This window comes from Geotrypetes seraphini, chromosome 9, assembly GCF_902459505.1.
Source record: "Geotrypetes seraphini chromosome 9, aGeoSer1.1, whole genome shotgun sequence".
NCBI lineage: Eukaryota > Metazoa > Chordata > Amphibia > Gymnophiona > Dermophiidae > Geotrypetes > Geotrypetes seraphini.
Window position 1 is genome coordinate 126,872,589 of NC_047092.1, and position 27,352 is coordinate 126,899,940.

At 46.0% G+C, this 27,352-nt stretch overlaps 1 protein-coding gene across 1 annotated transcript; it reads right to left on the reverse strand.

The window, feature by feature from the left end:
* Positions 1-2,928: 2,928 nt before the first annotated feature.
* POLR2D (RNA polymerase II subunit D) lies at positions 2,929-27,308 on the reverse strand. The gene is made up of 4 exons (XM_033958373.1): positions 27,152-27,308; positions 25,870-26,050; positions 5,269-5,364; positions 2,929-4,724 (listed from the first exon to the last, which is right to left on the reverse strand). Exons 1-4 carry the CDS (start codon positions 27,222-27,224, stop codon positions 4,646-4,648), a joined length of 429 nt encoding a protein of 142 aa, XP_033814264.1. The 5' UTR covers positions 27,225-27,308; the 3' UTR covers positions 2,929-4,645.
* Positions 27,309-27,352: the final 44 nt, after the last annotated feature.

Genomic DNA, 27,352 nt, shown 5'->3' on the forward strand with positions numbered 1-27,352 from the left:
CAGGCTAAGATTTTGCAGGACATTGCTGCTGCTTCTGCTTTCTCTGTGGAGGTCGTGGTAAAGCAGCGGCCTTTGCTGAATACCTCCTTTGATAAGAGGTAGTAGGTTTTAAATGTCGTTAAGGAGTTGGTTTTTCCTTTGGCTTGACCAGTGTGTTCCAGCGAGTTTTGTGGGCTGACGTTTTGTTTGGCATTGTCTGCTGAGTCACCAAATAACTCATCACATAAACACGGGACATTGGCCAGGTGATCCTGATGATTAATGTCCATATCGGATATTCGTAACCAGGCTACTTTCCTCATGGCTATGGACATAGAATAGGCCCTTGAGGTAAGCTCAAAGATATCATATGCCGAACGGACAAGATACTTTCGCATCTGTAGGACAGAAGAAACCAACTGTTGGAAACCTTTCAGCTTTCTAGCAGGAACATATTTTTGGAAACATGGAAACTGCTTCACCAGATGCTTCAGGTAGCAGGAGATATAGAAGTTATAATTAACCGCTCTGTTGGCCAACATGAAGTTCTGATAAAGTCTCTTGCCGAATTTGTCCATTGTATGCCCTTTTCTACCAGGCAGCACAGAGGCATAGACGTTTGCTGAAGATGACTTCTTCAGGGTAGATTCTACCACAAGGATTTGATGGGCAAGTTGTAGTTTATCAAAGCCTGGAAGGGGAATTACTTTGTAAAGGGATTCCAATTTCCTGAGAGCTACCGGCACAGAAAGAGGCGATAACAAATTTATAGAATGTTTCTCTTAGATTGCCAAGAGGTGGAAGCTTGAGCAGCTCTTTGGAAGGCTGGTCATAATCTAGCGTCTCTAGATATTCCTTACTGTGTTTGGAGTCTGCTTTCAAAGGAATAGAGATCCTTATCCATTATGCGAATAAACTTTGAGAAAGATAACTTTTCTGAAGGCGATGCCTCCCAAGCTGGAGAATGAGCAGGAGAACCAGATGCCGAAGAATCCTCCATTCGGTGGCTGATGGAGAAGGATCCTGATCTGAGTCTTCAGATAAATCAGACTCCTGAAGCAAGGATGGAGAGCTCGCTTTCGAGCGGTATCTGTCCAGCATTGAGATGAAAGAACGCCTTTTCTTGCTAGATACCTTGCTGGACCGATGTTGCTCTGGCATCAAAGACTCTGAATGCTTTCTCTTTCGAGACTTGGAAGACTTAGCAGGACTGCGGTGAGAATGCCTCGAAGAGGAAGAACGTCAAGGGGAGCAATGCTTGGATGTGGAGCTATGAGCCTCCTCCAGAGAATGCACCATATGTGCATCAGCGGTGCCAGTAATTGGGCTGGACCGGCACCGGAGACATCAGCGTATGGAGCAATTGGTGGAACTGTTCCACAAGGTCCTGCCGAAGCAAGGCCTCCATCTTTTGCTTTAGGCTAAGCACTGGTACAGAAGGTTTAGTCGCCAGAACCTTCAATGTTGCGAAGCGTTCTGATGCTTTCAGGACTGGTGCGAGGTTGGCATGACTTGGCTCGATGCATTTTTGACCTGTGTCCCTGAAGGGGAAAGGGAAGGCTTCTGAGCCGGCTTACTGAGAGATATAGTGTACTGTGACCCCGGAGTCAGTGCCTCGATCAGTGTCAACGTTTTTGGTATCGGCGCCTTCAACGTCAATGGGTTGATGCAGGCTCGTTCTCCATGCTGACACCGAACAAACACTCCTGCTGCAAGATACAATTTTTTATTGTTCTTTTCTGCAGTAAAGAGCAGCGCTTGCAAGTTTGGACACGGTGCTCGGGACCCAAACACTGGCGGCACCAATTATGAGGGTCCGCGAGAGAGATAATACGAGCACAGCGAGTACACCATTTAAAATCCGTCAGCAGGCGTGATTTGGGCAGGAACCCTGCCTCAGCTAAATCTAACTTGGTGGCTGAAGACTACAAGGAGGCCCCGTCAGGCCAAAACCCACGACGAGAATAATTTTTTTTTTTAAAGTTTTTATTAAAGATGAAGAAAGGAAGAAAATGAACGAGACTAAAAACAGTCAAAAAACCTGCGAGAGAGGGAAGGCCAAGTGACAACTGTTGAAATGCAACTTCTTAGCTCTGCGGAAATTAAGAAACTGAGGGACTGCGGGAAGGCATGTGAGGTGTGAGCTATCACGAACTTTCTAAATTCTTAAAGTGGCGATGCACTTTTGAAGTGTCCATACCGGAAATCCGTTGGTGACGTCACCCATGTGTGAGAATATGCTGCCTGCTTGTCCTGGGATAACTGCATATAACTCCTATGATAGGTCTCATCTGGAGACACTACTGAAAATCTTGTAGAGTTTAAGGACATCAGTGAATAGCTGGAGTTGGTGTCTATACCACAAATTGGCCTATAGGGTTAGATACAGATGAATTCATTCCTGGAGCTGGCCCTTTCTCTTCCCGACCATATCACAAGACATGAGTTTTAAGGAAAGACAATTAGCAAACCTAATGCCAAACAGAGTAAAACAGAGCTAGCCTAGACCAGTGTTTCTCAACACACGGTACGGGTATGTGGGCCTTCTGTTGGGGGTATGCGGCCTGGCCACTGCTAGGGATCCCTGCCTGCCCCCTGCTGAAGCTGCCACCGGCGGGGATCCTTCCTTGCCTTTCTGTCTGCCCGCCCGCTGCACTACCCTCTACCCCTGAAGCCAATCCTGCCAACACACTCCATTCCCCCCAGTAGCAATTTCGCACAAGGACAGGCCACAGCTCGTGCAGCGACTCACACGCTGCATGCGGCAGGCCCACAAGTCTTCCCCTCCTGCCCCCCCCCCCCCCCCCCCGTCAATTCTGATGTCAGAGAGAAGGTTCTGGGCCTAGACCACCATCTTGTATCTGCTCTTTCTCTTCTTGATATACTGCCAACATAGTTTTATTTGATGGGTTAAAAAACATGATCAAAACAAATATAACCAAAGCCCAGTAAAATGAAAAATGGACAAATTTTATTTATATCTACACAACTATACAGATAACTATTTGTAAAGAAAAACACAAGTAAACCTACAACAAAGACATTGCAAAAAACCTACATCCAGCAACTACCAGAGCCTAAAGACTCCAAAATGAGGATTTGATAAGTGTCAGACCAAGCAAAAAACTGGAATATGAAGCAGTAAAAATTGCAGCTTCATAATATATATGAAGGATTAGCTAATAGCTTTAAAATATAATGAAAATAGTGGGGGGGGAAAAAAAAAAGACATTCAACTCCCAATCCAATAAGGGCTGAAACTTCCTACCATCTTCGGTTTAGAAAAAAATTCCATTCAGAAATGAAGCTCAAATTCTTCATATAATTTTTATAAATAATATTTCTAAAGTATATTCTCTTATATATGAATAAAACATATGAAGGACTTAGCACAAACAATCTAACTGTCTTTCATTTAGATATCTTACTACACAAAAAAATTCTTCAAAGTTTCAAAACACTTTCCTCCCCTTTTACAAAAGTACGGAAGAAGTTTTTAGCGCTGGCTGGCATGCTGAATGCTCTGCGCTACTCTGATGCTCATACGAAATCTATGCCCATCGGAGCAGCGTACAGCATTCAGTACACAGGTTGGTGCTAAAAAACTCTTCTGCGCTTTTATAAAAGGTGGGGGGAGGGGGGCAGGGGTTATGAATTACCTGAAAGAAGTATGTTTTATTCATGTGAAAAAGAAGATATTTGAACAGTATGGATGGTGTACATGCAAGTATTATACATATAAAAATTATATGAAGATTACTTTTGGTTATGCATAATTTTTATTGCCATTTTCTAGACCAATGATGGTAGGAAGTTTCATTCCTTATTGGATTAGTTGATTGTTTTTCTGAGGCCTTATTTCTCCACTTTTTATTTTCATCATCAGTATTTTGAAGCTATTTGTTCATCCTTCTTACTTATTTATTTAATTACATTATATCTGTGTTGTGAAACAGGTTGTGGGAGCTTCAATTTGATAACAGCCGCATCAGCTGTTACATGCATTTGGAAATCTCTGCTAACTTACCTAAAACACTCCACAGTGCACGAGAAGGGATTTCCTGGTAAAAAGAAATGGAACTGGAGTATTTTAAAGTTCTCATTCACTGTTTTGATTCTCGCGTGCTTATTTGTAAATCTATGTGACTCTGGATTGAAATGGTTTCTGAAGCTTCTATACTACCATATTTATAGATGAGAACTATTCATAAAAAAAGATTTTGTGCTAAGACATCTCCAGATTTCAAAGTCTGCAGGCCCTGGGGCTCACTGAAGATACCCACAGCTATGCTCTTTCAGGACTAGACTGTTAAGGTCAACTGAAGAAAGTGAACACATACTACCAATTCCTGTCCTAAAACCATAAGGTATCTCTCAGCAGAACATCAGATACTATTCATTCCCTGCCCTGCATCCAGTCCACAAATATTTTTCCAAGAGAACAGTGAGTTTCCCCCTCAAATATTGATGTCTCCCTTGGGAGTTTGTAGGCCTCTTGAATCGCATGTGACCCATATGCTCCACATCTCGTCTGCTTATCACTATGCAGTTTTCCATGTTTCTAAGAAAAGTAGAAGATAAGACTCTCTTGGAAGCTCTGAAAAGAGCAAGAATATCCTGGTTAATATCAGGGTCCCATGTTTTGCAAGCATGATGGCACTTTATCCTAATACTGGAAGCTTCGTTTTGTCTGAATGTCATCAAGTATCTGCTGCAATTCTTCATCCTCAAAGCGTCCCTCCAGGCTGCCAAAGAAAAATGGAAAGGACATATTAAAAAATTATTATAATAAAAATTTTACTGCACGGGAACATGACACAGCTCTGTCAGAAAAACTGTTACCTTGACTTCATAATTTCCTTAGTTTGAAGATTTAGTCAAAAGTCCAGATCCCAAGCTCTCTATTATAAGCCACAGTATCACATTTTATGTACTGCTTTTTCACTAATTAACACTCTTTGTTTTCACTACTGCTGTAACCCCCCCCCCACACACACACAGAGCATCCATACAAGCTGTGTTATTACCTGTCACTTCTATCTAATCCTTACATTCTTACAGTTAAAAAGACTATGATAGCAAATACCCTGGCTCAGCAGACTGCTACAGTTTGAAAGTGTTTAGATTATATCAATTAATGCCTTTGTTCAGTTCATTTAATAAAAAATATTGGATTGCTATAAAATCCTCCCATGTTTTATTGACATCTGAAGAGAACAGGGTGTAATTCAGTCTTCCGAGTCAGGTCTCAGATGGGAATGAAATCACTGTTCCCAAGTCCAAGCTTACCTGGGTATAAGTGCTTTAGCTTCCTCAGCTGTCTCAGGGCACAGATTAGCCAAGCAAGCCAACTCAAATTTATGTAGCTTCTTCTGGAGCAACAAACTGCAGACAGAAAAGATGATGAGATCAGAGGACACTAAGAAAGCAAATTACAGCCAGAAGTGGTACCACCCAGAAGTATGTGCATGTATGATGGCAAGAGAGCACCATTGTGAAAGGATTACTCTTAATGGCAAAATTCTGCACTCAAAATTAGCAAGTTTTGTCAAAATTTAAACTATTTTTGATAATTAATATCCAAATTTAATTTAAAACATTTAAAATGAAATGTTTTTCTTCTATCTTTGTTGTCTGGGTGTTTTATTTTTCCATCGTGTTGGTTCCAGTTTCTTTTTTCTGCTTTCCTGTCATCTGCTAATTCTCCTTCAAGTGGCTGCTATAAATTTGTCTTTTCTACTCTCTTCTGTCTATTCCTTCACTACACCTGCCTCGGACATATTGATCATTCCTTGTTAGCTTTTTTCTGCCTCTTTCTTACCCATCTCTTTTTCACTTTTCAGCTACCTATCAAATTTCCATCTTCTCTCCCATTCCCCATCTCATTCCTTCCTCAGTCCCCCATTCCCTTTCATCTTCAATGTACCTCCATTACCATATTTCTACCCTCTGTTATATCTAGCCTCTCATCCATTTCCTTGACACTCTCTCCTCCTCCCTCAGGGTTCTACCATTCTCAGCTTCTATCTTCCTCTATTCTTATAGCCCAGCATCTGCTCCCTTTTCCCACCCTCATAGCCCGACATCTCCCTCTCTCTTCCCTCCTGCACACTCCTCCATGATCCAGAGTTTCTCCCACTCTCTTCCCTCACTCCCATTGCCAGGCATCTCTCTAATCACTCCATTTTGCTCCTGGACCCAACGTCTCCTTCCTTCTCCACCTCCTGTGTATCTATCTCCCTCTCATACACTCCCATGTCCAACATCTCTCTCTTTCCCTCCCTTGCAGCCCTCTCCCCATGCAGCATTATCACCCTTCCTCTTCCATATCCAACATTTCTGAATCTTTCCTACTGTCCATCTCTCTATCCCCCCCCTCCATGTGCCCTGGGTCAAAGCTCTCTATCCCCCTTCCATGCTAGTATCTTTCCTTCCTCTCACCCATCCCCTTCCCTCCCCATGCCAGCATCTTTCCCTTCCTCTCACCACTCCCTGTGCAGCATCTTTCCTTCTGCTCACCCATCCCCGTGCCAGTATCTTTCCTTCCTCTCACCCCTTCTCTTCCCTCCCCATACCAGTATTTTCCTTCCTCTCACCACTATCCTCCCCATGTCAGCAACTTTCCTTCCTCCCTTCTACTCTTCCTAGTAAGGCTTGCTTCATTGGGTCATGGTATCGGCAGCAATTCTCACACGCTGCCATGGAGAGACTTCCAGGTTAGCGTCAGGCAGCGTGTGAGAATCACTGCCGATACTGCGACCCGATAAGCCAGTGGCAGTAAGGCAAGGGAGGCTGGACTACCCTGGGTACCATCTTGGTGGGGGTGCCAGCACCTTGCCATCCCCACGCCATGCTTGCACCCTCCCTCCCCTGTACCTCTTTAAATCTTCACCAGTGTGAGCAACTTCACTGACTTGGCTACCTTCTGAAATTGTTTCCTGGTCGTGAAGCCAGGAAGTGATGGCAGAGAGAAAGCCAATGCTGACTTGAGCATCAGGCCAGCAAAGCTGCTCACGCAGACGATTTAAAGAGGTACTGGGGGAAGAGAGGGTACAAGTGTGATGTGGGGAGATGGGAAAGGAGAGTGTGGGGGGTGCCATTGTCCAGGGTGCCTCCTACCCTTGCTACCTTACTGTCAATAGCCGACACCATCCAAGATTCTGTGTGGGAATTCTGCGTGACTGTGCAATTCTGAATTGCATGGTCACGCAGAATTCCACCAGAAATAAAGGATGTGAAGAGAATATAAAAGGAGTGACAGCCAGTATGGCAACCAAGAGATAGTATACTAGCAATGGTCAACAGAAGTGTTACAAAATGAATACGAGAAAAGGCAATAACAGATCACAGTAAAGTTCATCTGGCCTTCAATCAAGGCCAGTAGCAGGTGATTAGAAGAAGTGTATAAGGCAAAGGGCATGTGTGGAGTTATTCATCTGCTGTTAAATGTACTACATTCAGTTTCTAGTATAGTGTCCCAGGGAAGCTAGGTCTTGACATAGAAAGAAAAACCTAGGCTAACTTGGATCTTTCTACATACAGTTACATGCATTTCCACTACTAGCAAGAACATGATCCTGATGGACAGTTAGGGAAAACACCTGAATGGAGTAGGTAGCTTATGCAAACTTCCCTAGGACAATAGTAAAGAACTTTGAATAAATAACAAGGATACTGTTAACAAAGGACTAGGAAGACTATAGCAGAGAGGGAAAAGAAAACAATATATATAATTGTGTGATTTGCTGGTTAAGCAGGATTTAGGAAAGACTAAGTGCATTGACATTTGCAGAGGTAAGGTGAAAATCCTGAGGTTCTTTCTATTTATTTTCAGGCTTTCAACCATGAGAGCTGTTTTCCCCCTCTCTTCTTTTAGTTCTAAACAAACTTCAAATTCCCGCCTTTGGTTACTTTCTTTGTTTCCTGGTTTAGTCATGTGGGCTGCTCTCCTTCCCCTTTTCCTGACCTAGTACTGAACAGAATTTTTCCTGCCTTTACCTTTCTCTAAAGCCTTTTAATACTGTATTTCCACGCATATAGGCCACCCCTCTGCATAGGCTGCATGCATATACAGGCTGCAGAAAAGGGTGGCCTATGTTTAAAAACCGGAAGATAAGCCGCCCCATGGTATTATCTGTGGCTTATCTTCCGGTACATTCATCCCCCCATCCCCAGTACCTTTTTAGGAAGCCCTCTCGCTGGCGTGTGGCTTAGGACTCCAGCGGTGCAGGGCAGCCATGATCTCTTCGGCAATGAGCCTGCTCGCGCACTGCCCACTGAATGGCCGACATCAGCTCTCACAGGACTCATGAGACCTGACCTCAGCCACCACATATAACTAGGCCGTGCCCCATACACAGGTTTGAAAACCTATGTATAGGCTGTGGCCTATATATGGGAAAATACGATAATTATTGAATCTGTGAAATATGTATGAATGTTTAGGATCTCAAGAAATGAATGGTGGATTACAGGACTGGAGGCAACATGGATTCACTAGAACAAGGGTAGGGAACTCCGGTCCTCGACAGCCGTATTCCAGTCAGGTTTTCAGGATTTCCCCAATGAATATGCATGAGATCTATTTGCATGCACTGCTTTCAATGCATATTCATTGGGGAAATCCTGAAAACCCGACTGGAATAGGGCTCTCGAGGACCGGAGTTCCCTACCCCTGCACTAGAGGTATGTCTTGTTAGACAAATCTGATCAATTTCTTTGACTGGGTGACCAGAGAATTGGATAGAGGATGTGCACTAGATGTAGTGTATTTAGATTTTAGCATAGACATCTAATAAATAAACTGAATGCCCTCGTGATGGATCCCAAAGTGACGGGCTAGGTCAAAAACAGGTTGAGTGGAAGGCAACAAAGGGTAGTGATCAATGGAGATCGCTCTGAGGAAAGGGATGTTAACAGTGGTGTGCCTCAAAGTTCTGTTCTTGGGCCTGTTTGTTTTAACATTTTTATAAACGATATTGCTGAAGGGTTATTGGGTAAAACTTGCCTCTTTGCAGATGATACCAAAATCTGCAAAAGAGTAGACACACCAGATGGAGTGAATAACATGAACAAAGACCTGGTGAAGCTTGAAAAATGGTCTGAAATTTGGCAGCTAAAATTTAATGCTAAGAAATATAAGGTTATGCATTTGGGCTACAAAAACCCGAGGGAACGGTACAGTTTAGGGGGTGAAGAACTTATGTGCATGGCAGAAAAGCAGGACTTGGGTGCGATAGTATATGATGATCTCAAGGTGACCAAACAGGTTGAAAAGGTGATGGCGAAAGCTAGAAGGATGCTAGGTTGCATAGGGACAGGTATGGCCAGTGGGAAAAAGGAGGTATTGATGCCCCTGTATAAGACTTTGGTGAGACCTCATTTAGAACATTGTGTACAATTCTGGATTCCACAATTTCAAAAAGATATAAGAAGGATGGAGTCGGTCCAGAGGAAGGCTACTAAAATGGTGCATGGTCTTCATCATAAGGCATATAGGGACAAACTTAAAGATCTCAATATGTATTCTTTAAAGGAAAGGTGGGAAAGGGGAGATATGATAGAGATGTTTAAATATCTACGTGGTGTAAATGCATGAGTCGAGTCTCTTTCAACTGAAAGGAAGCTCTGAAATGAGGGCACAGGATGAAGTTAAGAGGTGATAGGCTCCGGAGTAATCAAAGGAAATACAGTCAAACTTCGGTTTGTGAGTAACATGATTTGCAAGTATTTTGCAAGAGGAGCAAAACACTCGCAAATCTTGCCTTGCAAACCGAACATTGACTCGATTTGTGAGCTCCCACCCCAAAAACCGGCATCACACCCCCCCCCCCCCCCAAACCCTTACCGCGATCGGGCACTGGCACGCAGCACCAACCCACAGGACGTGGCGGTGCCAAAGAAGCCTGCCGGTGATCTCTGCTGGGCCTTGAGCATCTGTGCATGCTCAAGGCCTTCTGGCTCCCGCTCTCTCCAAGATTCTAAAGAGATTCTCGGGCCCAACATATCAATAATTTATGTTTTAAAAAACTTGATCTTCTATTAGAAGCATATTGGATGCAATATGAACCTGATATTATTGATTTAAAATTCGTAGTATTATTGACAATCGGGTTAAATGGGGGGAACAATATATCTGATATACTAATAAGAAAAGAACAACGGTTAATTTACTCATGGGACACGGTGGAACCTAGGGGTCTTAATAAGGAGATAGATTGGCACTTGTTATAAAAGCTTCTGTCTAAGCTTCACTGGCTCCCAGTAATCCTTAGGGTTCACTACAAATGCGCCTGTCTAGCCTTCAAGTCTCTACACGGTATCCTTCCTCCTCTTTTCCCACTATCTTGGATCTCCTCGAATCCTAACTCTACCAGATCTACACAAAAATTCAAACTATCCTTCCCCTCTTTAAAAGGCATATCCCACACAGGAAAACTAGGGACATCCCTCCTCTTCAGAATCACCGAGCTGTGGAGCGGCTTTTCTGCCCCGCTTCGGAGTACAACCTCTTTCCAACGCTTCCGAAAACATTTGAAAACCTGGCTTTTTTCTAAATTGTAACTACTCCCCCCTCTTCGATATGCTAAGTCCCTCTATCTTCCTCTTTACTAAGTCTTTCCCCTCTTCATTGGAGTTCCTTTCTATATCAATTCCTGTAAACCGTGTCGAGCTCTACTTTTGTGGAGATGATGCGGTATACAAACTTAAGGTTTAGTTTAGTTTAGAAATGGAAAAAGTAAACCGGAAATTTAGTCTTCAGCGTTTGGCTGTTTGATCCTGGTATGGAAGTCTCATCCGAATAAGCAGCTTTTTGAGTGTTCTGTATAATGATTTACAAGGTACATTTAATATTATTAATTGTTGATAGATGTGGTGATATTGATAGATGTTGTGATATTGAAGCATGTATAGATGAAATGGAACTGTGCCCAGAATAAGCTCCTGAAGACGCCTAGTGGCGAAACATGACATTGTGTCGAGCTTGAATGCTGTGGATGTTACAAATTCATTTCATTTGTGGAACAAGCGGACAACTACATAAACTAAGGAGATTGATTTTGCTAGTTATTCAATGATGAACTAACTACAAGCTACAGTGGTTGCTGCTATTTTGAATATATGAGTGAACATTGAAGGAAAGTTATTAGTGACTATTTTAATAGGTGTATGAACTGGTGGGCGGGGTTCTATTTGGAATAATTTGAAATAGTTGGTATAATGAAATAAATAATTGATATGAAATTGATTAGCTTTTTGTATGGTTTTCAAGTCTATATTGAATAGAGGTATTTAAATATTTTTAGAAGTCCCGGTAGGGTTTGAGTGTTGTTGGCTGCACAATTAAGTAATGATATGGGTCGATAGGATTCCAATCTAGTAGGATCCCGGCCTAGTTTTGGCAGATAATTTGCGCCACGTTAAGATGTGCCAGCATAGCCTCAGCATTCACCGTCACATTAAACATGTTGGTGGGCGGGGAAATAAGGAGAAATTAGGTACTTACCTGCTAATTTTCTCTCTTTTAGTCCCTCCAGACTGGCACAGAAATGGATGGGTTTACGCTCCTCTGCCAGCAGGTGGAGACTGAGACATTGACTTTTGGCTTCAGTACAACTGGGCTGTGCAGTCCCTATTGCAATCGGTCTGTTATCAGACTCCAGCAGGTGGAGTAGTAAGCTTGTGCAGTCTGTGCAGAGGGTTGTTAGAGCCCGTTGGATCTGGTTAGTGAATCTTTCTTGTCCCTTTTGCTGTCCAGACAGAGCTTGGGGGACCCTCTCGGGGATGCCACACTCTGAAGGGTTGAGTCCCTCCCCCCATTTCCCCCACCTCCCCAGGTTTTCTGAATTTAGAGGAGTCTCAACTGTACGCCTGGCCACCTATCAGGCACAGACTACAGTTTAGAGAGCCAGTGGGGTCTGCTCTCTTGATATAGCTGGTGAGCTGTGAGAAGTTAAAAAAAAAAAAAAGACACAGGAAATAGGAGCATAAAAATGATCTGAGGCCGCTGTTTTTGTGCAGAAAAACATTCAAATCTTAAGCCTGCCCTAGTCCCTCCCACACCAAGCCTCCAAAACACCCTCTTGAGATTTAGATGAACTGCAGACAAACAGCACAGAAATCCCAACTAGAAAACAGGTTTCAAAAATAGTGAATTGGAAAGGTTTGGGGAGAAAAATGTCCATCTACCAATTTTGGATGTTCTTCTTTTTTGAAAATGAGACCCATAGTCTGTCTCCTCCTGGTTCCTTATCAGAGAAGTGCAGCTATAAGTTTACCTATTGAGCCTGGGAAACAGCCTTAGCTAATAAAAAAAAAAAAAAAAAAGACTGGTAACAGGCTGGGGGGAGAGTAAAAAAAGAACAAGTGCTATCAAGTCAGGGCTAAGCAACTGGGGCTGAGTTTTCAAGTCTTTAAGGTGAAGAGGGAGAGGCTAAATTGTAAAGAGAGTCTACGGTCTTCTGGGAGGAAATGGAGGAGGGGTCGAGAGAAAGCTAGATTGGGGGCTTTTGAGTTTGTAAAGAGGCTTCAAGAAACTCTGTGTACGCGTGCATATATTTGTTGGAGGAAGATCAATAACATAAGCCTTGCCATACTAGGACAGACCAAAATTCCATCAAGCCCAGTATCCCGTTTACCATAGTAACCAATTCTGGTCACAAGTATCTGACAGGATCCCAAAAGAACAATAGATTTTATGCAGTTTGGAGTTAATTTTTCCAAGTCCATCTTAATAATGACTTATGGACTTTTCTTTTAAGAAAGTAGCCAAACCTTTTTTAAACCCTGCTAAAAACAAACAACAAAAGGAATTGACCCCAAAATATCCACAGAGAAGAAAATCCAGAGAAAACCAAAAAAACTCTGTGGAGTGACAATGTTCCTAAATTGACTTTATTTGAAAGTGTCAAAGTTCCAAAGGTACACTGAAATCATCCACATAAAGCACAGTTACTTACCGTAACAGGTGTTATCCAGGGACAGCAGGCATATATTCTCACATGTGGGTGACGTCATCTACGGAGCCCCGGCGCGGACAGCTTTTCAAGCAAACTTGATTGAAGTTTCAAGTTTGCACACTGCACCACGCATGTGCGTGCCTTCTCGCCCACTAGAGGGCGCATCCCACCTCGTGGTCCTCAGTTCCATAACTAGCAAGGAAGCCATCCCCGGGGAGGCGGGCGGGTTGTGAGAATATATGCCTGCTGTCCCTGGATAACACCTGTTACGGTAAGTAACTGTGCTTTATCCCAGGACAAGCAGGCATGATATTCTCACATGTGGGTGACCTCCAAGCTAACCAAAACAGGGCAGGTGGGAGGATGGCAATTTAGGAAAACAGATTTTGCAATACTGACTGGCCAAACCGGCCGTCACTCCTGGATAGAGTGTCCAGACAGTAGTGAGAGGTGAATGTATGAACCGAAGACCAAGTGGCAGCCTTACATATGTCCTCCATCGGAGTGGATCGGAGAAAAGCTATCGAAGCTGCCATTGCTCGGACCTTGTGACCCGTGACCCGACCCGGGGGAGGAAGGCCAGCCTGAGCGTAGCAAAAGGAAATGCAAGCGGCCAACCAGTTAGACAGAGTGCGCTTGGAAACTGGATGCCCTAATCGATTGGGATCGAAGGACAAAAACAATTGAGGGACCTTCCGATGAGACCTGGTGCGTTGAAGATAATATGCCAACGCCCTCTTACAGTCAAGCGTGTGAAGCGCCGTCTCGCCAGGATGGGAGTGGGGCTTCGGGAAGAACACAGGAAGGACAATGGACTGATTGAGGTGGAAGTCCGAAACAACTTTAGGTAAAAACTTAGGATGGGTGCGGAGAACCACCTTGTCGTGATGAAAGACCGTGAAAGGAGGGTCCGCAACCAAGGCTTGCAACTCCCCAATCCGCCTGGCGGAGGTGAGGGCAATTAGAAACACCGCCTTCCAAGTCAGAAATTTCAAGAGGGACTTGTTGAGTGGCTCAAAAGGGGGTTTCATCAGTTGAGCCAGAACTACATTCAAATTCCACACGACAGACGGAGGCTTAAGAGGGGGGCAAACCCTGAGTAGCCCTTTCATGAAGCGTGTCACCAAGGGATGGAGTGACAGAGGGCGTCCCTCCAGAGGTTGTAGGAAAGCAGAAATCGCACTGAGATGAACCCGCACCGAAGTGGTTTTCAAGCCGGAGCGCGACAAATGAAATAAATATTCTAAAACCGAGGATACCGGAACTGATACCGGATCCAGGTGAAAAGACGAGCACCAGGTGGAAAACCTGGTCCATTTCTGCGCATAGCAAAGCCTCGTCGAGATCTTGCGGGAGGCTTCCAACACCTCCTTCACCGATTGAGACAGGTCCGGAGGAGTCAGGGAACAAGAAACCAGGCTGTCAGGTGCAATGACTGCAGATTGGGATGTAACATGGATCCTTGACTCTGAGACAGCAGAGAAGGAGAGACAGGCAGGGGAAGAGGCTCTCTGGCACTGAGCTGGAGCAGCAGGGAGAACCAGTGCTGACGCGGCCACCGAGGTGCTATGAGAATCATCGTGGCCGTGGACGATTTTAGGTGTACCAACGTTCGCATGATCAGAGGGAACGGAGGGAATGCATACAGGAACCTCCCTTCCCAGTCGAGTAGGAAGGCATCCGCTTCCAGACGGTCCTGCGAGTACATCCGAGAACAATATAGTGGTAGTTTGTGTGTCTCCGGAGAGGCAAACAGATCCACCTGTGGCGTTCCCCAGCGAGCGAAAACCTCGCGTAGAACTGCTGAGTGTAGAGTCCACTCGTGCGGTTGCAGAAGTCGACTCAGTTTGTCCGCCAGGCAATTCCGTTCTCCTTGGATGTAGACCGCCCGGAGGAAGATGTTCCGGGAGGCCGCCCACTCCCAGAGGCGAAGAGCTTCGGAGCAGAGGGGCCATGACCCCGTTCCTCCCTGCTTGTTCACATAATACATTGCCACCTGATTGTCCGTGCGGACGAGGACCACCTGGTCCTGCAATATGTGAACGAAGGCTCGAAGTGCTAGGAAGATGGCTCGCAGCTCTAGCACGTTGATATGACACTGACGGTCTTCTGTCGACCACAGGCCCTGCGTGCGAAGACCGTCGAGATGGGCTCCCCACACGTACTCCGAGGAGTCCGTGGTCAGGACCTTGCGAAAAGGCGGAGTGCGGAACAATAGCCCCATGGACAGATTTGAAGAGTCTGTCCACCAACGCAGCGATTTCCGCAAGGGCGGAGTTACCGAAATGAGGCGAGACACCGGGTCGCACTCCTGACGCCACTGGGACGCGAGGGTCCACTGAGGGATCCTCAGATGTAGCCTCGCAAACGGCGTGACATGTACCGTCGAGGCCATATGGCCCAGCAGCATCATCATGCGCTTGGCCGACACCCTCGATAGTTGAGAGACCTGGCGGCTCATCCGTACCAAGGCTTCCAACCGCTGGGTCGGCAGGTAGGAGCGTAGGCGCACCGTGTCCAGCACCGCACCTATGAATTGAAGAGACTGCGACGGCCTCAACTGAGACTTTGGAAAGTTTATCTCGAACCCGAGAGTTTGCAGGAAGGCAATAGACTGTCGGGTCGCTGAGATAACCCCCTCCCTGGTCGGGGCTTTGATGAGCCAATCGTCCAGGTAAGGGAACACATGGAGTCCACGTGACCTGAGGGCTGCTGCAACCACCACCATGCACTTCGTGAATACTCGTGGGGACGCGGCCAGGCCGAAGGGCAGTACCCTGTACTGGAGGTGGAGGTCCCCCACCTGGAATCGTAAGAATCTTCGACAGGCGGGGTGCACCGGAACATGGGTGTATGCTTCCTTCAGGTCGAGGGAGCACATCCAGTCCCCTTCCCCCAAGAGGGGGTACAAAACCGGGAGAGATAGCATTCGAAACTTCTCCCGGGCCAGGAATTTGTTGAGCTTCCTGAGGTCCAGTATGGGGCGCAGGTCCCCGGTCTTTTTTGGGACCAAAAAGTAGCGGGAGTAAAACCCCGTACCCCACTGGTCCTTGGGGACCGGCTCGACCGCCCGAAGCTTCAAGAGGGCTTTGGCTTCGGTTATAAGGGTCGGTAGCTGCGAACGGTTGCAGGGGACTAAACTTGGGGGACTGTCCGGCGGCGAGGACACAAAGTTGAGCGAGTAGCCCTCGGAGACGATCCGGAGCACCCAAGCGTCTGAGGTAATCCCGGTCCATGCCTCCCGGAAGGACCGAAGACGGCCCCCGATAGGAAGGGGTTCCTGTGAAAGTGCGGAGGGGAACCCGCCCCGTCCGCTCAGCCCGTCAAAAGGAAGGCGCGGGCTTAGAAGGGCCCTGCGCCTGGGCTTGGGTTTGTCCCCCTCTGCCTCGCTGAGACGGACGTCTCGGAGGCGGTCTCGAGAAAGCCGGGGTCGACTTCTGAGGGTATCGGCGCGGCGGAGGCCGAAAGGGTTTCTGCGGCGGGGGCCTAGGTTTGGGGCGGACCAGGGATGCTAGAGAGCGCTCCTGTTCCGACAAGCGTTTGGTCGCCGCATCCAATGACTCGTCGAATAACTCGGACCCCACACAAGGCAAGTCTGCCAGGCGTTCCTGCAGGTTTGGGTCCATGTCGAGGGTGCGAAGCCAGGCCAAGCGGCGCATGGCCACCGCGAGGGCCGACACCCTCGAAACCAGCTCAAAGGCGTCGTACACTGCGTGGAATAGGTACAACCGCAATTGAGACAGGTTGGACATAAACTTATCGAATCCTGCTCTTTGGGAGTCCGGTAACGAGTTTCGATATTGAGGAAGGTCCTTCACCATACCACGCAAATAGGAGGAAAAGGTGAAGGCGTAATTTAGAACCCTGGTGGCCATCAGGGAATTTGAATAGAGGCGACGGCCAAACTTGTCCAGGGTCCGCCCCTCCCTGCCTGGTGGAACCGCCGCAGAAACCCGTGAGGGCTGTGATTTTTTAAGAGCAGACTCCACCAGAAGAGACTGGTGTGAGAGCTGCGCCTTATCGAACCCTTTAGGGGGAATCGTCCTATACTTCGATTCCATTTTTGAAGGCACAGACGTGACTGTAAGAGGGTTTGACAAGTTATTCAGCCAGGTTTGCAGAAGGACACTGTTGAGAGGGAGTCTAGGCACCTCCCTAGGAAGAGTGGGGAGGTCCTGTTCCTCCAAAAATTCTTTGGAATACCGAGAGCCTACCATCAGGTCAATCCCCAGGGCTTGGGCCATGTCCTGAACGAAGGATGAAAATGAGGACGGCCTAGCCTGGGGAGACGGGGTTCTCGACCGCCCCACCGAGGAGAGGGGGGAGGCCTCATGGGAATAATGAGGATCCCTAACCGATCCCGAATCCCAGGATCCCCTCTCGAGGGCCCTCGAGGGGGAAGGGGAAGTTATCCTCCTCGCAGAGCCCTTGGGTGAGGACCCAGGGGTTCGTGGGACACTCTCCCGTTTCCTCGGCGAGGCGGCCCGGGAAGACTTCCCATGAGGTGAGCGGAGGAGCCTCGGGTTGTCGAGGCGCAACTCCGACACCTGCAGCGCCTCGCCCCCGAACGACGAGGAGCGGTCGCGCCGAGGCGAGCCTCGGGGTCGCTTAGACTTCCTCGATCGACGCCCCGTCCGAGGTCGCGTCGAGGGCGAGGCGTGTCTGGAAGACCCGGAGGAAGAGGAGGAAAGACGGCGCACTCTGCGCAACTTTTCCTTGGGCCTTACACTCCGCTCAGGGGGTTCCCCCGAGGTCGAGGTCCGGGGCGGGGCCGAGACCGAGGTGAACGGGGCCACCGTACCCGAGACCGAGGTCGCCGAGGTCGGGGCTCCCGAGGGAGCCGAGGCCGGGGCCTCCGAGACCAAAGGCGCCCCGGCCGAGGCCGCCGGAACCGCAGCACGCTGCAACACTTCCAGGGCTCCCGACAGCTCCGATGAGATCAGAGCTCGGAGGAGATCCTGGAAGGCCGGAATCCCCACGAAGGTGGGGAGTTCCGAGTCCGGGGCACACTCCCTGGAGGGCGACCTCGGTCTCGAGTATTCCCTCGGGGTGTGCGGAGTCGAGGTCCGATGCGGGGCCGGGGTCGACCCACCCGCCTTGGCCTGACTCGAGGATGGCTTCTTTGCTGAAGGGGATGGAACAGAGGACTTACCCGAAGCTTGCTTCACTGACGACGCCTTCGAGGAAGAGGGCCGAGGCGAGGCCGAGGCCCCCGAGGACGCCAAGGCCGAGGTCAAGGCCGGGGCCGAAGCCGAGGCCGACGTCGAGGCCTTAGGTGCGTCGACGGCGAACAATTCGGCCATTCTTGCCTTACGGCGACGGAGGGCCCTGTTTTGGAAGGTAGCACAGCGATCACACGAGTCTGTCGGATGTTCGGGCCCAAGACAGACAATGCACCACCGGTGAGGGTCGGTGATGGAAAGCAACCTTTCACACCGGCTGCACTTTTTGAATCCCGTAACAGGACGGGACATCCACGAAGAAAAAGAAGAAGGCCGGGAACGTACCGACGTCCCGCGGCCACGGATTCCGGGAGCCCCCGGAGTCCGAGGAAAAACGAAAGACTTTTTTTTTTTTTTTTTTGAAAGGAACCGAAAAGAAAAACAGCACCGCGAACTAATTCGAAGGGAAAACAAACTAAACGCGGCAGCTAGAAGGCAAAAACACTGGAGCTCAGATCCACAGGGCTTTCTTGCTCCGCGGAAAAATTTGAACTGAGGACCACGAGGTGGGATGCGCCCTCTAGTGGGCGAGAAGGCACGCACATGCGTGGTGCAGTGTGCAAACTTGAAACTTCAATCAAGTTTGCTTGAAAAGCTGTCCGCGCCGGGGCTCCGTAGATGACGTCACCCACATGTGAGAATATCATGCCTGCTTGTCCTGGGATAAAAATTAATTCATCCACATAAAAGCCTTAAAAGACCTAGTCCGCTAGGGATACAGGACCCAATACAGTCCGTGTTTCGACAAAAAGTCTTCTTTAGGGGTCCCTGGGGGGTCCTATAAAGGTGAATACGTGGGAAACAATTGTGTGGTGAAGCAGAAGTGAGACACTGCTTGCGTTTGCAATAGAAACCCTGCTAAGCCAACTGCTTTTATCTATTCTAAGTCTTGGTGTATAAAGCCAAGCCATCAGTCCAAGACAGCTCAACTCGGTTTACATTCTGGCAATGAATTCTAGAGTTTAATTATACACCAAGTGAAGAAAGACAATGGAGATAAAGTGGTAAAAGCAGGACATATAACTGTAGATGTCTGCACAATAAATCGCATATAATTCTGCATCTTTGAATAATAAATATTTATTGCATCTTCAATAAAAAAAATTATTCAAAAGCAGCGAGTATAAAGAGATTAGGTTCTTACCTTGATAATATAATTTCCAGTAGATAGGGATGGTATGCTGAACTATAGGGTTGTCCATCTGTACTCACGAGCATACTGCAGAAGATGTCAATAACACCTTTTCAACCCCTCCTCCTTTACGGTCTCTGCTGCTCCCTTCAGTTCATACCACAGCTGGCGACAGCCCTTCAGATGAAGACAGGAGGAAGGATACGGGGGAATACCCCGAAACCAGGTGTCTGAACTGCTCATATGAATTTAAAACAATCACTGAATGAACTGGGATACAAGCTATACCGCAGAGACAGAGTGGGTCCAAAAAGGTGGGGGCATTGCCCTATACGTCAAAGAGGGAATTGAGTCTACCGGAGAGAACATGAAGAATAAATTAGAGTCTCTGTGGGTCAAAATTCCGGAAACAAATGGAACAGAAACAAAGATTGGCATCTACTACCGACCCCCAGGGCAGTCCGAAGAAATTGATGGAGAAATGACAGACGAGATTAAACGCAACTGTAAGGGAGGTAACACAGTTATCATGGGTGACTTCAATTATCCGGGGATAGATTGGAACCTAGGCACCTCCAGCCACAGTAGGGAGACCAAGTTCCTGGACGCTGTAGGCGATTGTTTCCTGGAACAACCTGTCAAGGAAAATACGAGTGGAAACGCAATTCTGGACTTAATTCTAAATGGACTACGAGGACCGGCCCAAGGTGTTGAAGTAGAGGGGACCCTGGGAACCAGTGATCACAATATGATCCGCTTCAACCTGGACACAGGGCGAAACATCAATCCAGAATGACGGCCACGGCGCTGAACTTCCGAAAAGGGAATTACGAAGGGATCAGACTCATGGTGGGGAAGAAGATTAAGAAGAGGATAAACACTGAAAAGACGCTAGAACAAGCATGGTCCCTTTTTAAGGACATGGTCACCGAGGCGCAAAATCTGAATATACTGTGTATCAACAAAGGATCCAAGAGGAAAAAGAACAAGGAACCGGCATGGCTCACTGTAGCGGTGAAGGAAGTGATCAGAGACAAGAAGACTTCGTTTAAGGAATGGACAAGGTCAAAAACAGACAAAAACTGGAAAAAGCACAAACAGCATCAACACAGGTGCCATAAGGTGGTAAAAGGGGCCAAAAGAGACTACGAGGAAAAAATAGCCAAAGAGGCGAAAAACTTCAAGCCGTTCTTTCTATATATTAAGGGGAAACGACCCGCGAAGGAAGCTGTGGGACCGTTGGATGACCATGGAATAAAGGGAGTGCTAAAGGAGAACAAAGCCACTGCCGACAAACTGAACACATTTTTTGCGTCTGTATTTACCGAAGAGGATATACACAATATACCGGAACCCAACAGGCTATATGCTGGAAACGAAGACGGGAAACTGACAGGGGTGACGGTCAGTCTAGACGAGGTATGCAGGCAGATTGATAGACTTAAGAGCGATAAATCCCTGGGACCGGATGGCATCCATCCGAGGGTCATCAAGGAACTAGACTAGAGCTGAACTGCTTCAACTAATAGCCAATCTGTCGATCAAATCAGGAAAGATTCCAGAAGACTGGAAGGTGGCGAATGTTATGCCAATATTCACAGAAGGTTCGAGGGGAGATCCGGGAAACTACAGAGTCTGACCTCGGTACCGGGAAAGATGGTAGAGGTGCTTATAAAGGACCGCATCATTGAGCACCTTGACGGACACAATCTGATGAGGACCAGCCGGACACAATCTGATGAGGACCAGCCAGCATGGCTTCAGCAAAGGAAGATCTTGCTTGATGAACTTGCTGCATTTCTTCAAGGGAGTAAACAGGCGGCTATATAAGGGTGAGCTGGTCGACATTGTATATCTGGATTTTCAGAAGGCATTCGACAAGGTTCCGCATAAACAACTAGTTCAAAAAATTGCGAGCCATGGAATCAAGGGTGAAATACTCCCATGGATTAAAAACTGGTTGGCGGATAGGAAACAGAGAGTGGGGGTAAATAGACAATACTCGGACTGGAAAAGCGTCACAAGTGGAGTGCCACAGGGTTCGGTGCTTGGACCCGTGCTCTTCAACATATTTATAAATGATCTGGAAATTGGTACGATGAGTGAGGTGATTAAATTTGCGGACGATACAAAGTTATTCAGAGTAGTGAAGATGCAGGAGGATTGCGAAGATCTGCAACGTGACAAACACGCTCGAGAAATGGGCCACGGCATGGCAAATGAGGTTCAACGTGGATAAGTGTAAGGTGATGCATGTCAGTAACAAAACTTCTATACATTAATACAGGATGTCCGAGGCGGCATTTGGAGAGATTCCCCAGGAAAGAGACTTGGGAGTACTGGTCGACAAGTCGATGAAGCCGTCCGCGCCAATACGTGGCGGTGGCGAAAAGGGCAAACAGAATGCTAGGAATAATTAAGAAGGGGATCACGAACAGATCAGAGAAGGCTATCATGCCACTGTACCGGGCCATGGTACACCCTCACCTGGAATACTGTGTCCAGCACTGGTCGCCATACATGAACGACACAGTAGTTCATGTCGAGCTTTACGAATGTAGAGATGATGCGGTATACAAACCTAAGGTTTAGATTAGATTAGTGCTCAAAAGGGTCCAGAGAAGAACGACTAAAATGGTTAAGGGGCTGGAGGAGTTGCTGTACAGCGAGAGATTAGAGAAACTGGGCCTCTTCTCCTTTGAAAAGAGGAGACTGAGAGGGGACATGGTAGAAACATTCAAGATACTGAAGGGAATAGACTTAGTAGATAAAGGCAGGTTGTTCACCCTCTCCGAGGTAGGGAGAATGAGAGGGCACTCTCTAAAGTTAAAAGGGGATAGATTCCGTACAAATGTAAGGAAGTTCTTCTTCACCCAGAGAGTGGTGGAAAACTGGAATGCTCTTCCGGAGGCTGTTATAGGGGAAAACACCCTCCAGTGATTCAAGACAAAGTCAGACAAGTTCCTGCTGAACCGGAGTGTACACAGATAGGGCTGGTCTCAGTTAGGGCACTGGTCTCTGACTTAGGGGCCACCGCAGGAGCGGACTGCTGGGCACGATGGACCACTGGTCTAACCCAGCAGCGGCAATTAAAAAAAACAAACAGTAATACAGTTGAAATATTAAGAACATAAGAATAGCCTTACTGGGTCAGACCAATGGTCCATCAAGCCCAGTAGCCCGTTCACACAGTGGACAATCCAGGTCACTTCTACGGTGACAAAATCTCCAGATCCAACAACCACAGTAGTACACTATTCAGTATCTGGCGCTCCTTAACCTCCAAAAAAGACTCCACCTCGCTCCCCTCCTCTCCCTCAGCCGATGTTCTGGCAAAATTCTCTACCTTGAGATGCTCCTTCCCACCTGCATCTCCTACAACTCCCTGGTTCCCACCGACTCCAATTCTACCCAAACAGTCACCAACCCTATCCCAGTCGACAGATCCTGGTCTATCTTTCAGCACATATCTGAATCCCTGGTCCTCAAACTCTGCCTCAAACTGAAATCCTGCAACTGTTCCTTGGACCCATTCCTCTCCTACCTATACGAGGAAATTCCCGCACAGGCCATCTCCTCTATTATCAAACTCATAAACTCCGCCCTACATTCGGGCTTTTCCCCAGAAATGGGTCATATTGCCTTGACCCCACTACTGAAAAAATCTGACCTAGACCCTTCCACACCATCCAGCTATCGCCCAATAGCAAATATCCCTCTCCCAACCAAGATGCTAGAGTTCATCATATCTACCCAACTCTCATCATACTTAGAGAGATTCTTTATTCTCCTTCCTTACCAATATGGCTTTCGTCCCAACTTCAGCACCGAATTCCTATTGACCTCCTTGATCTCAAAGGTTCAACAACTTCATTCTCGAAATAAGTTTGCCGTCCTCCTACAATTCGACCTTTCTGCTGCTTTTGACGTTGTACATCATGATATTCTCGTTTACCAACTCTCTGAGATAGGCAATAACTCCACAGTCCTAGACTGGTTCTCAAAATTCCTACGTTCTTATTCTTACATTGTCAACATGAATGGCACCTCATCCTCCCCCTGGAAACCGATATGTGGAGTCCCGCAAGGCTCACCTCTATCTCCCATCCTTTTCAACATTTATATGTCCTCCCTAAAACTCCTCCATCTATCCCCCCTTGAAACAATTTACACTTATGCTGATGACATCCTCGTCCTCCTCGAGACTGATTCGAACCTCACCAACCTTTCTGAGAACGTAGCCTCCTGCATAATGAACCTCCAATCCTGGGCCCACACTGTTCAAATGAAACTGAACGAGTCCAAAACAAGACTCCTTTGGCTCGATCCAAAACTAGACCAACTACCCTCCTCCATCTTACTGCCCTCTGGCTCCACTCTGCAGCTTGAGTTCTCAAGCAATGTTCTGGGCATCATTATTGATTCTATATTGTCCTTCAATGACCACCTCAATTCCTTGGTAAAAAAAATGCTTTTTCAGCCTTCACATGCTGAGGAAAGTTAGATCCTGCTTCCATCAAAAACACTTTGCCGTCCTTGTCCTATCCATCATCCTTTCCAGATTGGACTATTGCAACTATATCTACTTAAGCCTAACTTAGAAAAACCTTCAGACTCCAGCGGATTCAGAATGCTGCAGCTAAGCTTATCTTCGCAAAAAGTAAATTTGACCATGTCTCTCCGCTTCTATCCAAGCTTCACTGGCTTCCGATAATCGCCAGGGTCCACTTTAAATGCGCCTGTCTAGCTTTCAAAATCCTACACGGCATCCTCCCTCCCTGTTTCCCTCTTTCTTGGAACTCCTCAAACCCTAATACCACCAGATACACCCACAAATTAAAACTATCCTTCCCCTCATTAAGAGGCATTTCCCATACAGGAAAACTAGGGACCTCCCTCCCCTTCAGAATCACCGAGCTCTGGAACAACCTTTCCTCCTCTCTTCGGAACCTGAGCTCTCTCCAACTTTTCCGCAAACATCTGCACACCTGGCTATTCTCTAAAATGTGATACTTACTCCATCTCTGGCATTCTAAGCCCTCTAAAAACTCTTCATACTTGGACCTCTAACCCTTTATTGTAGTTCCTTTCTATCCCATCTTCTGTAAACTGTGCCGAGCTCTACGAATGTGGAGATGATGCGGTATACAAACCTAAGATTTAGTTTAGTTTAGTAAAACCCAAGGAATAGCAATATTCCATGCTACCGATCCAGGGCAAGCAGTGGCTTCCCCCATATCTCTCTCAATAACAGACTATGGACTTTTCCTCCAGGAACTTGTCCAAACATTTCTTAAAACCAGCTACGCTATCTACTCTTACCACAACCTCTGGCAATGCGTTCCAGAGCTTAACTATTCTCTAAGTGAAAATTTTTTTTCCTCCTATTGGTTTTAAAAGTATTTCCCTGTAACTTCATTGAGTGTCCCTTGTCTTTGTAATTTTTGACAAAGTGAAAAATCGATCCACTTGTACCCATTCTACTCCACTCAGGATTTTGTAGACTTCAATCATATCTCCTCTCAGCCGTCTCTTCCAAGCTGAAGAGCCCTAACATTAACAAGCCTCTGAGAGAAACAATAAATGTAAGAAAATTTCAATAAGAAACAAACAACCTGAACATCTATGGAGCTCAAGTTACCCTCGCTTGCAATCCTATATACAGACTCTTCATAATCCAACAGTCTGATAGTCAAAATCTTAACTATGGAGCTGATCATTAAGCCCAAGTCAGAAAAATCGCTGGGTGGGGTGTTCAGCATACCATCCCTATCTACTGGAAAAGGTAAGAACCTAATCTCTTTTTCTAATGTAATAGGGATGGTATGTATATTTTGTGGCTTAATGTTATTGGTAAATGATTTTAAAGTCATAAAACAACCATTGACCCTTCACATCATATAATCACATGTAGAAAACCATGGATTCCCCAAAACATACCTGTCAAATCTTAGGGCTCCTTTTACGAAGGCGTGTTAGGGCCTTAAGCCGCTACCGCCTCCTCTTGAGCAGGTGGTAGTTTTCGGCTAGCGCACACTAATCCAGTGCGTGCGCTAAAAACACTAGCGCACCTTCATAAAAGGAGCCCTTAATGTTACTAATATATCCTGAAAATCTCGCTTGAATAGAACATATAAAAAAGTTATGATGACACAAAACAAGCAGTAAAATAGCAAAAACAAAAACCCACAATAAAGAAGGAAACAAGCATGACCAGCACCTACATCTTTTCGAATATATTTCAATCTATTGTATTTTCCAAGCGGTAGAGATCCTGGTTAACCTTATTAGTTACTATGTTAGTTTCATCAGAACCTTACTAGTTGCTTTTTTAAGTATCACCTCATAAGGAAACTGTTCCATCCGATTAATTACCTTCCATTTACCATTTGATTTTCTTTTTTGAGATACCGCTCTTATGAAGTTTGGGTAATTGTAGGGTAAGAGTACAGAAATGAAAGGAAACCGAGGATAAATAGGCTTGGTGGCCAAGTACACAATAGAGAAAAATGGATGAAAATTGAATGAGACAGTCTACCAATACTTCATACTATATCCATTGACCCTACACAATCACCTGCGCACACTAGCAATGGTTTCACGGTTCTTGAAACGGCTGAAACGAGCAGTGTAATTCAGGGTTTTCATAAAGACCTCAGATAGTTCCTGCTCATCTTCAGCACTCTCATTCTGCTGCTTACGATGTTCCAGCAACATATGCACCTCTGAGTTCAGAAGAGTTTCAGCATTTTCAAACTCTACAGAAACAAAAATATGGATGTAAGAGATGGGTAGAAGAACTTGGGAGGAATAAATAAAAAGAAAGATACTTTTCAAATGGGCAAACTTAGATAAACAGGCATCATGTGATGCAGGGACCTGGGCTTGGAAAATTAAATGAATATTTTACAGCACTTCAACAGGAATTCATAAACTTTATTACTCAGATGGCAGATGTATACGTCCTGTAAGGTCCTTTCTTTTCTGTCAAAATACTTCAATCTCAATCATTTTCTTCTTGTTCAGCATTTGAAAATGCTGGACAACAAGAAAGAATATACATTCTTTCTTCATTGTTCTTCATATCAACAGGTGAAGAGGAAGTTTTATTGCTTTCCTAAAGCTCATTACTGCTCATATCATAATATGCTTTTTCCTTTATTATTCCTCATATAGCAGTAAGCAAGGCATATAGTAATATGTGTTTACTATATACATAATAATGAAGAAATATATATTGGAACTAGCTGTTCTGTACAGATCAAGTAGGATTAACATTGTTTTATAAGTATAACAAATGTAACCAGAATATTCTTTTTTTATATATTTAAGTATTTTTAGTTTATATATATATATATATATGTATTTTTATTACCAGAATATTATTTTTACCATCTTCCATTGCCTAGGTAGACAATTCATGAGGCCACTGCCGTGAAGAAATAAGATCCAGCACGTTAAAAAATCCTTTCTCAGTAGAGAGCGCCTTTCGCCGATAGGCACAAATCAAAATTGTTCTAATACAGAAGGGCTTTTATGGTTTGGGGGTTTGTTTGTTTTTACAACAAATATAGACGCATTCCCCACAGTATATTCTTTATATAATCAAACCGAAGAACACCCTTTGCTTTTGCATAATAAGTATGAAACGTTATGTAAACTGGTGGTTATTTTTTTAAGCTCTTATACTCGCTGTCCCGTCATCTGATTCCTTTCTCAGAGCCTTCCCTCCAGGGATGTTCAAAATCTCCCATCAATTTACACCCCACTGCCAAGAACATTTCCACAGAAACCCTCTCTCCCTATCATCTTCCCTTCACTGTCTTTCTGTCAGCCAGGTTCTCGCTCTCGTAAATCACCTTTGGGAAAGACGAGCTGGGACGCATCCTCCTCCACATCCCCAGCAAGCAGATCGTTAATCCCAGCAGCCATCTACTTCGCTACTCTCTAACTCCCAATTACACTAACATCCACCGGAAGCGGAAATCCGAGACAGGCAAGGCGACAAAAACGATTGAGCTCTCGCACTAACTCTATGATCACAAGTGGACATTCAGTCA